General features: G+C 39.0%; 1 protein-coding gene across 3 annotated transcripts in view; it reads right to left on the reverse strand.

Moving 5' to 3' along the window:
• Positions 1–1,720: 1,720 nt before the first annotated feature.
• The window catches only part of Mospd2 (motile sperm domain containing 2), a 42,712-nt gene continuing 26,687 nt past the window's right edge, over positions 1,721–17,745 (reverse strand). For 2 of the 3 annotated variants that reach the window (XM_027432815.2, XM_027432814.2), the window contains 8 exons: positions 15,475–15,599; positions 11,693–11,869; positions 10,871–10,983; positions 8,621–8,717; positions 7,750–7,846; positions 7,197–7,326; positions 4,642–4,744; positions 1,721–3,737 (listed from right to left, as the gene is read on the reverse strand). In XM_027432815.2, coding sequence (XP_027288616.1) covers positions 3,600–3,737; positions 4,642–4,744; positions 7,197–7,326; positions 7,750–7,846; positions 8,621–8,717; positions 10,871–10,983; positions 11,693–11,869; positions 15,475–15,599 — 980 coding nt within the window. In that variant the 3' untranslated portion in view covers positions 1,721–3,599. The remainder of the gene's footprint in view (positions 3,738–4,641; positions 4,745–7,196; positions 7,327–7,749; positions 7,847–8,620; positions 8,718–10,870; positions 10,984–11,692; positions 11,870–15,474; positions 15,600–17,745) is intronic. The other variant, XM_027432816.2, reaches the window with a different exon arrangement.

Consider the following 17,745-nt stretch of genomic DNA (forward strand, 5'->3'; position numbering starts at 1 on the left):
GTTTAGCTTTTTATCACCTGTTTGAAGAACTGACATTTGGCCCTCAGTGAGGTACAATATTCAAAATACTGCTCTGTGAATAGCTGGAGGAAGGTACAGGGAGGCCAGGCTCCCTAGACAGTTTAAATATTTCCTCACTCTCACACCTATCATGTGTAAGATATAATCACCCAATAGGGAAAAGATACACATGGGCTGCCTTTCCCCAGATAGGACATGCAGGGAGGTGACTAGGACACAGGCAGTCTGCCTAACCACTGTCTCAGATGGAACAAGTAGGAAAAATTCCAGCCAGTTCCTTTGGGCTCTGGAGGGAGGAAAAGCCCTGAGTGTTTGGGAGAGCCCATGGTACCAGTGATGTGAACCTTCCAGTGGGTGGTAAAAATTGCAGAGGGAAAGAGCAGCTTTCTGTAATCAACCCTTCCCTAAGTGGAGATTTTGCCCAAGAAACTTGCTGCCTAGAAAATCCCAGGTTGGTCCTTTACTCTGCAGGTTAATGTTCTGTTATTATCAGTCTCTTTTTCTTTTATCACATGTATTGGGCCCTTTTCCTACCTGATCTTGTATCTCTGCTTTTCAATGTAGGAGGACCAGTTATTAATTTGATATTTATGGGGGGCAGCTTTTTTGGAAAGTTATGTGTTCTAATAGTGAGGGGACAAAAGTTACCAGTTTCAAAGGTCTCTTCTGTCACCAGCTTGAGCTGTCCTTGTGCTCTTCCATCACCCAATCAGCCATCAGGTACAAACGTATGTGGAGACAAGGATTCAAGGAGAGGGTACATGGGGCAATCCAGACTTATGTGGTTCCAGAGAGGGCTTCAGTAAGAGCCTCAAGCCAAAGCAGCGAGTTTAATGTCAAAAACTATATTGGTGTGCAGCCTCAACTAGACACAGGGGCAAGGACGAGAAACTGGACACACTCGAGGATAGGGTCTCTTGACATGGGATTCATCTTTGGAAGCCTGAAGTAGTGTCCTTATAAAAATGCAAAGGTGATCCAAACGAATTATGATGATCTTTAAAAGGGCAGAGATGGTCTGAAAATCGATTTTTTTTTCGAGACAGGGTTTCTCTGTATTGTTTTGGAGGGAATACTGATTTTTTTAAAACAATGATTTATCAATTAGAGACAAGAGTTTTTTCCTGATGATATTTATTTCATAAATGTAATTATTTTCTAAAACATATTAAAATAGAAAACATGTTCTTTTTATCAATTTATACAAAGAAAATACCAATATAGTAATAAAAATACTGAAAATATATGAAAAGCACCAGAACATTAGAGAAATTACACTGGCAACAATTCTAGTAATATATTTTTTATAATTATACAATAAAGTGCTATTAAATCCAGTCAAAATTAGTGGCAAGATATAAAAAGTTATGGTTTTATGAAATTTGAGACTAGGTTTACCAGGAATTGCATTTTAGGCTACTTGCAGATCAAGCTAATGATCTTTTATTAATGTTTTCATGGAAAATGTATTAATTTACATTCCCAATTGAAAACAAAAATCAAAATGAAAATCCCTGGTGATTTGATCATGAAAAGACAGAGACATGATTAAAGATAAAATATTGATCAGAACAAAAATAATCATGCAAACATGATTAAATTAAATGAAGACAGAACAAAATGAAATGTAAATATATAGATTAATAAAGATTAGTAGAAAAGACTAGATGCCTTTGACATTATAGTTAATTTTCTGAAGTTTTTTGTAGTCACATTCACCACATGGTTTTGAGGAGTGATGTAACAATGTATGTATGTTACATTCCTGTATTTTACTTTACAATGAATGCTAGCAAGTTATTTTACTAAATTCAACTGAGCAGACATTAAGCAAGGAAGGGTATTTAGTGTGTCAACATGATTTTCTTATGAAACATTAAAGGGACACTGTTAGGACAATTAAATTCCTCATCTTGGCTAATTGATTCCTCATTATCTGATGAGGAATGAAAAGCACAGACACATACTTTGGGATGAGATTATATTAAGGCCCCAAATCTACCACTTGGGAGGTCCCTGTGAACATACAGGGACATAGATACTGTGCACAGCACTTAGTGTGGACTGCAGTCTGTTTCACATCTGGAGGTGGCAAACTGAAACACAAAAACCCAAATTAAGACAAAGTATCACACTAGTGTCCTTTTAAGGTTTTATTTCCCTAGCCGACTTTTTCAGGAGCTCTGTTACATCATTCCTCAAAACTCCGTTTTGGAATCAACTTCTTCAAGCTGAGAGCCCGAAACTCTACTCCTGAGAATAATAAATTTCCAAACATGGCTAAAAATTTATTTGCTAGGCAGACCACTTTTCTTGCATCAAAAGTAGATATACATTTGAACCTAAAGCAACTGAAACTGGTCACATTAATGATAACACAAATTAATGTCATTAGCTTCTGCTTCTGCAAGGTGTATCTCTGTAGGAATTTAGGAGCCATATGAATGTGACAAAGGCAGAGTATCAAGGGGTTCAGAGAGCCCATTGGGAGTGGTAGTTCCATTCTCTAAGCCTCTTTGTTTTGCTTTTATATTTGCACAAATGGATACTCGCGTCTTTTCAAAGTTTTCTTCTCACCAACAATTTTAACAAGGACCATTTTGAACCCAAGGTTAGTTATACTAATAAGCTAAAACAACTACACTTTCAATGCTACCTAATGCCTTTCACTTAAAAATGAGGATGAACATAGCATAATTTGTGGTCCACAGAACAGACTCCTTACCCCTGGAATGAAGGTGAAGATGTAACAATGGAAGAGTAGGCCCTTGTAATAAACTAGTCAAAAAGATTCAGTGTTCAAACGTAGTGAATGCCATGAAACTGCATAGAATAGACTAGAAAGGGGGCTGTTTTGGAGACATTCCTTCTGGGCACTGAAACCAGAAATCAACAAAAATTCAACCACATGTAGCTTTCCATATCGGTTCAAAACCAAAGTATTCACTAAAGAGCCCAGATTAATAAGAGTCAGGCTGCTCAGCAATGCTGAGAAACAAAGGCTAAGGTGGTTTGGCATTAAATAGCTCTACATTCCCAAAAGAATATTGACTATCATCTGGAAGTAGTTCTCAAAGTTACAAAGTCATGATTACATAAATTACTCTGTTTAAGTATGTTTCCTTTTCAATATACATATTTTACATACATAGTATAGAAAAGCTAATAAGTCAGCTCAGCTAGCGATTCTATATTTTTTAAAAGAGCAGATTATATCTTTTGGCTACAACAAAGCACATATTACTTCGACTTTTCAGGTCAGCTTGTATATTTACATGATAAAGCTTTGCTTTGAAAGCATTCAAATCAAAAAGAAAAATAAATTATATTTAAGCTATTAATTTACACAGTACATAAGCCTTTACTTAGTTTTCTAACAAGCTATAGTCTCTAATAATCAATGCCTTGAACATTCCTCTATCCGAACAATTTGTTTTCAAACTAGGTGCCCTTCTATGTGCTGCGCATTTCCTTTTAGGAAGCCCAGGTTTACAGTAGATCTAGAAGGTGGGTGGGGTCTGTATACTTTCTTCAGATAATATTTGAAGGAGTTATGTTTCTGAGCAGGCACCATTTCTTTAACTGTATAATGAATAAAAGAAAGAAACAACAAAAGCAAGCAAGACCATTGTTAAGGCAAGCAGCAGCTGTTGGAACCAGATAGAGCGCTGGAGTTGGTCTTCAAGTTTCCTATTGCTTTCTAGTAAACGATTGAGCTGAACGGGAAGAAAAAAGGGATGAAAGATTGATATCAATGAAACAATCATTATTCACGGGAATGCCAAACTGGAATATCAGAACTCCAAACACTAAAGGGATGGGGACCATCTACTTTGAAAGGGCAGGGGCTAGAAATTCAAGGAGGCATCCAATGTAAAGTTTGCTGGACATGTATGCCCTTCATGCTTTTCTGTGAAAGGCCCAATTTTCTAGTTGAAACAGGAACAGAGTAATCACTTCCTGGAGGTCCAGTCACTTTGGGGCTATTTATATCTCTTTAGTTTCTTTCCTTTTGGGTATCACACCTAACACACTGCCATGGTAAGTAAAAACTACACCACTGAGGTATATGCATGGGGCCTCTTTGTTTCTTTCCAATGGAAAGGCACTAGTTGGTGCTCTTTTTATGTAAGAGGGAAGTCTTTTGTATGCAACAAGGCACCCGTGCTTTACCATTTGACCCCATTTTCATAGTAAAATTGCCACAGTCTTTAAATGCTTGTGGCCTTCTGAAAGTAACCTGCCACTTACCATTTCTGACTGGCCTCTTCACAGAGAAGAGGACACTTCCAAGTCGGGCTTGCTAACTCACACCTGTAACTCTAGCACTTGGAAGGCTGAGGCAGGAGGACTATAAGGAGTTCCAGGCCAGCCTGCTTTCAAGATGAATCTTTGTCTCCAAAAGCAAAAAAACAGAAACCCCAACAAACAACAAACAAACCCTAACCTCCCCCACTAAGAAACAAAACCAAAACCAAAAAGAGGAAGAGAGGGATAGAGAGCAAAAACGCAACTTTCGTTGTGTCTGCTAAAAGGTTCCCTTATGTTAGTGGAACACAGACTGCCTTGTGGTGCTGATTACCACTGGCGGTCATTTAGTCAGGAGGAAGGCACACTTACTTGCAGATAGAGATCTTCACTGGTTTTATCTGACATGTTCGCAGCACTGTCTTTCAACATGAGGGTGTTTGGTTTGCTGCTCTCAACAGTATGGCACCTTAACCTATGAAATTCAAAGGAAACATAACTTCTTCAAAGCTTTAGTAAGTATTTTTTTCTGAAAGTAAAATAGGGAAGGCAGAGGTAAATGCAAGTTGTTGTGTACTGGAGGCAAAAGGTTTCATTTGTCTCCTTAGGCACAGTTCAGAAAGCAGCTCATTCTATATCTATTATCTTCCAGGGTCTTTTATTCTCCAGTGAAAATTAAAGCTGGGGCTTTGTGCTTGCTTATAAACCACTGAGCTTAACCCTCAGTCCCCTTTTAGCTACCTAATGTGTATAAAGAACAAGAGACTGTGTATACTGCCCACTGCCCCAGGGGACTCAATAGAAAGCTTTTTTATGTGTTATTCAGTAGAATTTACCCAGATTATCTTCCAATTTCTAGAAAGGAGGATGGTGCTTTACTTTAGCTTTTAGTACCGAATCACCAGGATCCCTCCCACCTTCTAGGTGGGAGCTGTGGTTCTCTCTTGAGAGCTCTGGGGCAGGCAGCCATTAGGAACTGGTAAAACCCAAAGCAAAGGAAGGAAAGCAACTTATATTTAACAAATCCCCTCATTTTGAGTGTTTCATAAGCACTTTGAATTAATCTCCAATTCCTTTTGTGTCATTCATTCTTAACCTTTCAAAAATCTCCCATGCTTTTAATAAAAAAACAAAAAGATCTGGAGTCCCTGGTCACCCCTGGAGTACATAGCAAAGCCCTGTTTCATGAACAGTGCAAAGCAAACTCAACCAAAATAAAGCTTGGCAGAATGCAGTTTTTGTTCCTACGGTATAATTTGAAAATGTAAGTATGTTATTATTTTGTGAAAAACAGGTGGAACCTCTACTCCGGTTGGACCTACATTAACTTCTCCAATGTTTTTTGTTAGCTTTTTTTCTTCTTCTTTGCAACATGGTTTTCCCTATGTAGTATATGTTAGCCTCAAACTTTGATCTTCCTGCTACAACCTGCAAGTACTGTGTGTTGGGATTATAGATCTCTATTGCCATGTCCCTCATTTTCCTGTTTGTTTGGCTGTCTGGGGGATGGAACCTAGGACCTTCCACACATGAGGCAAGCACTGTAGTACTGAGCTATCTTTCCAGCCTGTTTCTTCACACAGTGCTCAAATTTCTCATGTTAAAAGCCCCAAGATGGGCTGGGCACTTGTAATGCCAGTACTTAAAAGGCTGAGCCAGAAGAATTATTACAAGTTTGAGGCTAATGCTTGGCTATATAATGACACCCTGTCTCAAAGAACAAACCACTCCCCAAGCCAATAATCTCCTCCAATACCAAGACAGAAACAAACCACCACCCCAAACAAAAACAAAAATCTACAACAAAAAGAAATCAAAGACGCCTTCATAGTGTCTCTGTAATCTGCCCCACTTCTAGTTTAGTCCAGTTGTCCCCATCGTCTCTTCAGCAATGAGCTCTGGCTTATGTGGTTCCTGCATCCTAAAGGCCCTCTTTAAGGTCATCAGTACCTTCAGTAATGTGACCATCAGTGGGCAGTGCCCATATCTCATCTTTATCTGCATGCCAGTACTTGGTACACTACTGCTTACTTCTCTGTGACACACTTTCTTCCCTGGGCTGTAATGACCTGGCAAGAGCTGTCCTTTGACTACAGAATACTCCCCTAGGCTGGGTCAAATTCAACAGTCCTCATAAGCAATGATCAAGTGCTCTGCTAGCTGTCTCTTGGCCACATCCTCCCCCCAATTAAGGAAAATAAGCCTCCTTGCTGGTTTTCATGTAAGCCAAGCACATTTCTTTCTCTTGAAACTTGCTTTGTCGGTCACCACAAAGCACTTTGTACAGATACAATCAGTCACAATGTGACTTCCTCTTTCACTTCCTTCATGTCCCAGTCAGCACGCCAGCAGAGAGACCATCCTTACTCTATAAACCAGGGTTTCCTATGTCAGTGCTACTGGTTTTGGGGGGGTTGTGATTTGGGGGGAGTAGTGTTCATCAAATGCATTGTAGGAGGCTTAGGAATATTTGCTAGATGTCCACTGTACCCATCCCTGAGTTCTGAAAAATAAAGATGTCTCTAGATGTTGGCAAATGTCCTTGGGTGGGTGAGGGGCAAAACTGATGTCACTTCAATAAATTGTAATTCCATTTTAAAAGGAGTATAGAAAAAGTAGAAAGCAGTCTTCTCTTGTTTCCTTTACTTTCTATATATATTTAAAGACATTTGGCACAGATGACATACAGAGGCCCACACAAGTATACAACTGTGCACTCCCTTTTAAATAGGATACTGCATCTTGTTGCTGTGAACAGTTTTCTAATTGTTATCTACTGTCTTTTTTCACATGGGAACAGAGTAACTGAATTCTCTGAGTAGCTGAACTATGGCAGTTATAAGGAAAGAACAATGCTCCGCCCCAGGAATTTCTCACTTTGAGTCTTCCATCACATTTGAGAGGCTGTTGTGAATAAAGGCACTTACCTGTGTTCCATCACTTTGCTTCTTGGAACTTCTTTCCAGAACTGGGTCAATTCTGTTGGCCCAGTGCCAGATGGCTGTTCCATTTCTGCAGCCATTATCAGAAACCGGTCTTGGGCAGAGACTTTTAAGCCTGCACTCCAAAAAAGGAATGTGACATATGAACACCAACTTTCCTGGGCCAGTTACATGGCTTAAGGCATTATTATTACTATTTAAAATATTTGTGTTATTTAAAACAATTTTTAAATTTAAGTATATTTTGATTATATATGTCCCTGCCCCCTCCCTTAAGTCCTTTAGATTCTACCTCCATACGCACCCAACTGTAAGTTCTTTCTCAAAAAACAAAGGAAACCCCAATACAAAAATTAGCCCTAGCCCAGGAAAACAAAATAAAACACTGCCCCTCCCCAAAAGACAAAGACCCTCACCAAAATGTAACCCAATAAAAGTATACAAAAAAATCCTTTGGAGTCCATTATATATTGGTCAACAACTTCTGAACATGAGGCATAAGCATACATTAAGAAAAAGATAAGGAGAGATGACTCACCTCCATGTGGAGAAACAATTATATCAACTGAAGCTCCAGGGTCACAGCTGCTGTTGCTCGGCTTAACTCTGTACTTCTCTGGAGCAGTAGTTCTCACCTGTTTACAAACAGTTAGCCCATAACCTCACACTCTTTTGGAAGCATGGCTTAAGAATGACTTTTTAAAAAAAGAGCAGCTAACACCAATGTATGAAGTCTATGCAACCACCTTGGTTGTTATGTGCAGAATGTTGTTTGTCTTCACCAATAAGATAAAAACATCCTGAGCTATTTAAAAACCTACTTTTATGTCCTACTGACACCTGGCCTTGCTCCTTCTCCTCCTCCCCTTCCTTCTTTGAGACAGTGTGTTACTCTGTAACCATCGCTGGCTTCAGCTGGTTATGTAGATTAGGCTGGCCTCAAACCAGCCTCTGCCTCTTCTGAGCTCTAATTAAAGGTGTGAGCCACCACACCTGGCCCTAGCTTTCCTCTGGTTGTGTGTATGTGAGCATATACGTGCACATGTATGTTTGGGCCAGAGGAGAGACTTCATTAGATGAAACATCTAATTTACAACACGGAAGCATAAAACAAATTGAGGGACTTTGCCCTCACATTTAGTATAACCTGGAGGGTAGTTTCTGTTGGATCCTAATGTGTCCACCCATATGAAATGTAGAAGACTATGCTCACTATCAGCCCCACTACAAGGTAATACAATATGGCTCAAAGTACTAGAAATAAAAACGGCACTCACTGATTATTTTACACACAGTTGCTCATTGCTTGACTACTGCTCTTTCCATCAGTATATGCCCCAAATCACTTGCCATTATCTCACTTTCATAACTTATTATGGCTTAAGTTTTTGTTGTGTTTTGGTTTTTACCTTAAAGGCCACTATATTTTTCGTGACGTTTGTCAACACTATTAGAGTTTTCTTCTCTCCAGACTCCATGCTTCCAAAATATAATTCTTCAGCTGGGCTAGGTGGATAAACAGATAAGACGTTTGTAGCACTCCGACTAAATAGCATTATAATCAGTAGTCAGATAATTAATACTCAAAACCTTTTTGTATGAAGAGACGTCCTTATAAATGATGACCACAAAACAGTTACCTAATACAATTGTGTACTTTAACTTCCCAATGCTCCACATGCTAGGAAGCCCTATGGCTTTCCCTAAGGTCAGAAGGAAAACAGGAAGGAACAGAAGAGAGAATTATGAAGATGCTGAATTAACCCTGCAACCAACACCATCTATGGTGGATCTGTGTAAGCTCTTTGGGAGGTTTTGCATTATGTGCCAGCTTTCCCTAATTACAAGCACATTAGACTCGAGCATCCTTCTTACACCAACAGAAGAACATAATTTCCCAGAAAGATCCTTAGGGAATATATTTAAGTAGTAGAATAACTTCGGACCACACAATGGCTTTTCTGAGTAGTAGAGGAGAAGTACCGGACATGGAAAGAAATTTGGATAGCAATGGGAAGGCAGTTAAACTAGTAAAACTAGTAAAATGTTTGCTATTATTGGCTACTGTAATATCTATACTCTAAAATGAAAAAAAATTCAATTCTCCAGAAAAACTGTGTAGTTTTTTTTAACAACACTAGCCAGGTGCCTCAAAACAACAGGACGGATATTTGGGGTAGTGTTTTTGTTTGAAGTTGAAAAGTGAATAGCTTAAGTGTTTTTTTCCACATAACTTATGTATGCATGTATTGTAAGGTTTTGAGACTCTTTAGGTAGCCCAGACTAGCCTCCCCTGGTGCTCTTGCTTTTTAAGACTGCTGGAATTGAGGGCTTGCACTGGTAAGCCCAGATGGAGAAAAGCTTACACAAGAGATGTCTTCACATACTCATTGATCTAGAGAAGAAATGTATTTAGGGATGAAGTTGCCCACCTTTGGGCAAGATGGTAAACATATATGATTGCTTGTTTCCTTTTGGAGCCTGAGGAACAGGAGACATGAAAAAAACAGCAATGTTATAGATCTCAGAGTATGCCTTAGTAAACAGTATCAAAATCAGGAGCAGCTTGGGGAGACACCATTGGTGGGGTCCTTGTGCATGTGAAGCACTTCTGTGACTCTGATGGGGGCACAGATAGTGAGATCATGTTAAAAGTGCAGCCCTGGAAACTGTCCTAGTCTAGCCTGCCTTTCTAGCTGCTCTCACTCTTTAGCCTCAAGAAGTCCAGGTCAGGATCTATGCTTTGGATGATCCTTCTGTGAAGCATGAAATGTTGACTTCCAAACTAGTAGAAGAAAAAGTGCAAACATACAAACTCCAAAGGTGGAAAATGGCAAAGACAAACCATGGGAGACAAAATTTGTGTGTTCCTCCCTTATTCACATAAGTACACAGACAATGGCAATAAATGCAAATCCAACTCCAACAAGAATCAACACACATGGAAACAAACCAGTTTTGTCAATTAGAGAATTTCAGATTACATTTATTAGAAGTCTAGCTGTATTGTTAATAGATGATGTACTCCAGTATACTCCAAATATAGTTACACATGAAGGTTTTAAGGAAAGGGACAAAAATGCCACATCAGTCATCACTAACTCATGATGGTATAGCAAAATTGAACATAACAATACAGGAAATAGTCGAGGGCTTTTTATTTCAGTGCTAGGTATAAAACTCAGGGCTTTACACAATTCTACCCTTGAGTTGTACCCCCAGATCCTATTCCCAAGTCTTTTGGATTAATAATCTGGAACAGAGATAAACATGTCTGAAATTGGGGTTTTGTCAAAACCCTATTTTCCTATAACACAATGGGCTTTCAGAAGGTTAAACCAACAAATACATCCTCTCATTTTTACAAGTGTATCAGTAATACAAACAAATGCATCATTAAGATTTATTAATAAATGAATATTGAATATTACTATCTGAAGTGTGATCAGGGCTTTGACACACATTCAGTGGAAGAAATAATAGAAAAAAGGTCGTTAGAAATGGTCACTAAGTCTGGAAAAGAAGGCAAACTGTACTCTCAACAAATTGTACTCTCTACTCTTAAGAGTTTAAATAGCAGGAGAGAAGTTTTGTGAATCTTGCAGTTCTGCAAGATGATCAAGGTATGTTACAGCAATGTAGTGAATAAAATCTGTTACCTGATGTGTAACAAGGGCCCTTTAAAAACACTCAATGGCTTTTTAAAAGTTTTCATCTTTGAATCAACTTTTTCTGTTTCATCTGTTTTGGAAGCAGACTCAGTTGGGTTAGTCTATAAATTAAAAGACAAAAACAGAAACAAGGGAGAAAAGATGAAAACATTTTAGTTCTAGTTGGACAGGTCATTGGGAGAAGAAATAAACATCTAGACCCAATACAAACTACAGTTCTTTTTTAACATGTTTAGCATGCCTGGATGACATGTTTAACATATGTGGACATGGCCATGAGAAAATATTTTATGATTCTCTTATAAACATGACATTATTGAAGATATTTGTTCTAAATTACAATCTACTTATCAAGTAAGCCCTTGCTAAGTTTTGTAAAGAGTGACAATTAACAAGTCCTTCAAAACGAGATCAAGAGGAACTTCATCCAGCTGAAGTTTTATATTAATCACTTTTATTTTTATCTTAGATAAATATATTTTTGACAAAATCATTCCTTGCAGAAGTACTTTGCCAAGTTTTGCACAGAGCATAGACTCGGCTCTTTATATACGGAAAAGAACAGTATGTTGCAATTCAGTTCATCTCATCTCTCCTCCTTCATTTCTTCAGGAAAGACATGGAAGCAAGGTAACTGGATTATCTCAAGAACACAGGCAGAGCTGGGGAGACATGACAGCTCCTCTCCCTCTCATGCTGGGGACTGAATCTAGGTCATCATGCATGCAGGACAAGTGCTCTACCACTGAGCTATGTCCCAAGCTTGAGATGACAGCTTTTGATTCTGTTGGACTTTATTCCCCAAATTACCTTTTCTGACAGAACTGGTTGTTCTTCATTAGAAATTGTTTCCAAGGATTCCTTCCCATCACCTTCTATATCCTCTTTACTGGAGGTTTCATCCTCACTGGCAATCGGCCCATTTTCACACAGTGGTGTCTGGAAGTCATCGTCTACCAGTGGTGGGTAGCTATACTTGAAAGGATCCTAAAGGAGAGGATTTTCCTTAACAGTCTGCTAGTAATGTGGAGAGAAATAATTCTGTCATGGTATATTAAAAACTGATTACTTTAGCCAAGAAAATATGCTTAATTTGTTAGTGAAATAAGGAAAAATGGTGTTCATTTCAAACTAGAAAGGGAAAGAACAGTAAATAGAGATAATTAGAAGATATGTAAGAAAGGAATCAAGTTATATCTTCAGCTTACACCCCAACAAAAAGAAGCTCAGATGGCTAAAAGCATTAAATGTAGTGTGTGTATTTTTCTGTGATTTTTAACACATAAAAGTATATATTAAAACAGAAGAGGAATTAAAACAAATCAACAAAAATTGAGTAGGGCAGACTCAAACTGTTCCACACACAACAGGAACATGATGCAATAATATTGACAAACGGTTCTCAGTGTGGCTCAATAGAGTATTTCCCTTGATGTTGAAGCCATTGACTTGGCTTCAATGCCTAGCACTACAAATAAAACAAACCTCATTCAAATAACTAAAAAAACCCCACAAAAACAAAAAAAGGGCTAAAGATGGTTCAATGGGTAAAGGGATTGCTGAGCTGAGCAAGCACAAAGTCTTGAATTTAGATTCCATGTGAAAACCACATGTGGTAATACTTGCCTGTAATTCCAGTACTGGGAGGCACAGACAGGAGGACCCTAAGGGTTCAACAGCCAGCCAGTCTAGCTAATCAGTAAGTTCCAGGTGCACTGAGAGAACCTGTCTCAAAAAATAAGGTGGACAGCAATAGAAGAAGACATCTAATGTTGACTCCTGGCCTCCACATGTGCAGGTGTGCACACCATGCATATATACTTATATACCACATAGAGGCAAGCACAAGGGCTGGAGAGGTGCTTCAGTGCTGATGAGTGCTTCCTTCTCTAACAGAGACCAGAGTTCAGATCCCAGCACCCACATGAGGCAGAGCACAGAGAACTGCACTTGGGACTGCAGCTCTGAGGTATTTTTTAGTTCCTTTTGGCCTCCATGGGTACCTGCACATACATGTACACACACACACACACACACACACACACACACAGAGGAGAGAGAGAGAGAGATGAGAGGAGAGAGAGAGAGAGAGAGAGAGAGAGAGAGAGAGAGAATACCTTAAAAAAACAAAAACGTGAACAAAACACATGACGAAGTGAGCATGCTAGTTATATATGATAGTTGTATGGCTACAATCTGAGTACTTTATAGTCTACAAGAGACCCTGCCTAAAAACAAAACATAAACAAAGCAGGAGAAAACTGCAACGATGGTTTTACTTTAATTATAAGTTTAGTATCTGAAATGCACGACATTCAATTTTTTTAGGTTAAAATACAAACTATAACGTTTCAGAATAAGAAAGGCACAGACTTCAAATTAAATTTTTTGGTTCAAATCTCTTCTGATTAATGAAAACAAACTGAAGGACACTGAAAATTTAATCCTGCTAGCCCTTAGTTCTCTTTAAATACAATTTGGTTGGAAAGGCAAAATATACCTACAATTATTTACATAGGTTTCATACTTTAGGAAAAGTCACTTCCATATTCATTTTCACAGCTATGTAAATACTAAAAAAATTATTTGAGATGGAGAATCACCATGTAGTCCAGGCTGGCCCAGAACTTGCAATCCTCCTATTTTCATTTCTTGCATGTTGAGATTATAGGTGTGCACTACCACATCTGGCCATGACATTAAACATTTCAAACACACCCACCTATTTCTGACCTCTGTTAGTAAGTAATAAAAATCAGTTTAGAAGATTCTGAGGGCTGGGCAAGAGCATTTGCCTAGCATGAATCTGGCCCCTGGTTTGATCCTTAGCACTCAAAATAAAGGAAAATAAATCAATCAATAGCAAAACCCCTTTCAAACTGTGGCAGCACCCTTTTAAGGATAAATTACAAATTAAAAAGACTACATCAAAATCAAATTCAGTAACTTATGGTTCATGTTAGATATGGGAACACCATAGTATACATAGGTGGAAGCTTGTCACACACTGATTTGGAATGACCTCTATGCTGTGTTGTGAAGGAAAAACTGAGATTATAATACTGTATGAATATACTAGCTCCTATGAAAAAGATGAGAAGGAGGAAGGCTTATGTACACTTGTCTATACGTGTAAAACTCATCCCTGGAAATTAGGAAATGCAACCATCGAAGGCAGTAGGGTGGTTGAGACAAGAGTAGAAGACAATTTATAAAAACTTGTTTTTAAATATACTTCTGAACACTAAATCCACTTCAATTTAGAATCATATATATAAGCTATTCAAAAATTAGTAAACTTTGAAGCATAAGTGAAAAATATCTGCAGCATTGCATCCTATTTTGGGGGTATCAATGATCCTTCTTTGGGCATTATGATACAGCATGGATCTCCCTGGGAAGGGGAAATAGAATAGATTTTGCAGGCTGAATGTGGGCAGGAGGGGATGGGAACTGGAGAGATCAGGTGGGAGGGATGGAGGGAGAGAGTATGGGGAGAGACAAATTGAAATTGGAGGGCATCTGGGGGCCAATGAAAACACAGTGCAGTGGAAAGTCCCTGGAATCTATGAGGGTGACCCTATTAAGGACTCCTAGTAATGGAGGCTATGGAGCGTGAACCTGCCATCCTCTGTAACAAGGTAAGGCTTCTAGTGATGGGACTGGAACACCAACCCAGCCTTCAACCTACAGTCTGCCCTGCCTGCAAGATGTACTGGGGCAATGGTAGCATAGAATTTGTGGGAATGGTCAACCAATAACTGGTCTAATTTGAGGCCCATGCCCAATACTGCCTGGATGACCAGGAACTGAAGGCTGGATAGCCCAGAGACCTAGAACAAACTAAAACACAAATGGAAAAGTCCATGAAATGATTCATAATGATATTCTGCTCGACTCATCGATCAGTGCCTAGTTCAATTGTCATCAGACAGGCTTCCTCTGGAAGCTGATGGGAGCAGATGGGATCCACAGCCAAGGCGAACACTAGGAGGAGCTTCAAACCCTGTATAAGAGGGGGAGGAAGGATTGTAGGAGCCAGAGGGGTTGAAGACACCAGGAGAACACAGCTCACATAATCAACTAAACAGGGCTCATGGGGGTTCACAGAGACTGAAGCAGCAAGCATGGAGCCTGCTATTAGCTTGGTGTTTTGTAGGACTCCTAACAGTAGGAATCTCTGGTATCTCTGACTCTTTCTTCTGCCCTTGGGACCCTTTTCCTTCTACTGGGTTGCCTCCTCGAGTTTTGATGAGAGTTTGTGCCTGGTCTTATTGTATCTTACACTGTGTTTGGTTGATGTCCCTGTGATGCCTGCTCTTTTCTGGGGGAAAATGCAGTAGATCTTGGGGAGAGGAGAGATTGGGGAGGGAGGACAGGGAGGAGTGCAGGGAGGGGAAGCGATGGTTGGAATGTATTAAAAGAAGAATATAAAAAGATATATATATATATATATATATATATATATATATATATATATAAGAGAAGAATAAATAAAAACATTTTAAAAGATATGGCTTTTTCCTTTTGAGTCCATAGTGTAGAGTACTATGATCCAGTGTTATTCTACAAGTTTCAAGTACTGTACTTACTGTCCCACCCATGTGGGGAGGCAGGTATTCCACACTGACATACTCCTGGATTTCATTTTTACTTGTAAACTTCAACAGACTTACTGCTTCGGGCCCAAGCCAGCTTTTCACAATTTTGAAAGCAGCTGAGGAAATACAATCAAGACATAGAACTTTCACTTGTTCTGTCATGCATTTTACTGTATGAACTAGTTAACCCAAGTCTTCTGAAACCAGTTTGAACTAGGAGCCGAGCCATTCATGTGTTTCTCCTGAGACAGGGCACTTACCATTCTTTAATTCCAGGAAGGAGGCTTTAGGGTATGCATGTCCCTCACAGGTTTCAAATGTTCCATGGGGATTCAGGAAGGTTAAATTACCCTGATGCTCACTGAGCAGCTTTTCAGGGTTTTGACCTCTGACCACATCTATCAGTGGCCTCAACAACTATGACTTTTAGACAATGAACCAAACTACTCTGTGACTCAGGAAGGAATTGCATGATGTTGTGAAGAATCTTTTACTTTGTGTTTCTTCTGATAAACCCTTAATATGAAATCCCTTCTCAAAGGGAAAGCAGAAACAGGAGGAAGAGGCCCTGATCATTATGGCTGTGAGCCAGGACCAGCTTCCTTCCTGACTCAAAACTGCATTTTTCCCAGGCCTCACACTTTATATAACCACGAGAAAGACTCAACAAGAATAAACTAATATCAAACATAGATATTTGGCATTTACAATTTTGTCCTGTGTTATGCCACTTGTTTAATACTTAATTTAAAAAGGTATTTCTAATGGGACATTTTTAACCCTTCTGGAAAAACTAAAAGCAGAATGCTGCAGTAATATGCAAAAGTGATAGTAGAAAAAAAGGGAAAATAAGAATAATGTAAACATTAAATGGTGGTTCAGAAAATCATGTTTTTTTTTAAATTGTGGTTCACTATGATTTAAGCTTTTATTCAAATAGTATTTAAATTTTCCCTTTCAATTTAAAACAGCTTGTAACTTGACAGGATTGAAGTCATGCTATTGGAATTAAATGAAGTGTTAAGTCTGATTTTTTTCAAGCCAGCTTTATTGAAATAATTCACTAATGATTTTAGCTGTGGGTTATCATAAATGCCAAAAAAAAGCTGTTCTGGCAGTTAAAAATTACCCTTACCTAAAGAGAGGTCTGGCCTTTGCACCCAGCTTCTGGGAGGTAGCCTTCTTATTTTGTAAGATTGCCTTTTTTAGCCTGGGGCCCTTAGATTAGTAGGAACAGTATCTCAGATTTAGGGTGGGACTTGGAAAACCAACATGTGATTTACGGTAGGGGCAATGGGCCATGGAGTATCAGTAGGAACTAACCACAGGCAAAAATCAATGCCTACATAATGGAGCTCCAAGACAATTTCTGAGCACCAAGGCACGAAAGTTTTAATGAATTTTCTTGTTTGGCAATACTACGCGTATGCTGCTCACACTGTTGCTAACAGAGAGATCTGCTTCACATTTGGAATGTCTCTCTGAATTCTTTCCTTGCAATAAATCACAGAAGTGAGCAGTAAGTTCTAGCAGTCCTTGTGAGTGATCAAACATGAAAGGCACTCAGGGAACTTGAATTTGTGGAAGGTAGCCTTATAGGGACTGCTAGGATCCCTTGAAAGTATATTTTTTCAACCACACTTTCTGGTTCTACTTTTTAAGTTTTTTTTTTTTTTTATCAGAGACAGTATTCGATTTTTCTCACCTTATTTATTAATATGGTATATTACACTGATTTTCCCACTTGGACCAACTTTGCATTCTTAAGACAAATCCTGCTTTGTCATAGTTTGTAATGCTTTTTGGGGTGTGTGTGTGTGCATTCATCTGGGAGTCAGAAGACAATCTTAGGGGTCATTCGTCAAGAGTTATCTGCCTTGTCTTTTTGAGACAGGCTCTCACTGGCTTGAGCTCATTCATTAGATCAGACTGGCTGACCAGTGAGCTCCAGAATTCTGCCTGTTGGTACCCCCACCCTTCACTCCCAGTGCCATAGTTATAGGCACATGGTACTACCATGACTGGCTTCTTTACACAGGTTGCTGGGGACTAAATTCAATTTTCAAGTACTTGACTGAGACATCTCTGTAGCCTATAATGCTTTTTGTATTTCTTTGGCTACAGTTTGTTGGTTTTGTCTTTCTGTAGTGCTAGAGGGGGAACTCAGGGCTTCACACAGCCTAGGCAAGGGCTAAATCACTGAGCCATACCCCTAGCCATATTACCTTCAGAAGATTGGTGCATCTATAGTTGTAAGGGGTT

This window comes from Cricetulus griseus, chromosome X (genome assembly GCF_003668045.3).
Source record: "Cricetulus griseus strain 17A/GY chromosome X, alternate assembly CriGri-PICRH-1.0, whole genome shotgun sequence".
Taxonomy (NCBI): Eukaryota; Metazoa; Chordata; class Mammalia; order Rodentia; family Cricetidae; genus Cricetulus; species Cricetulus griseus.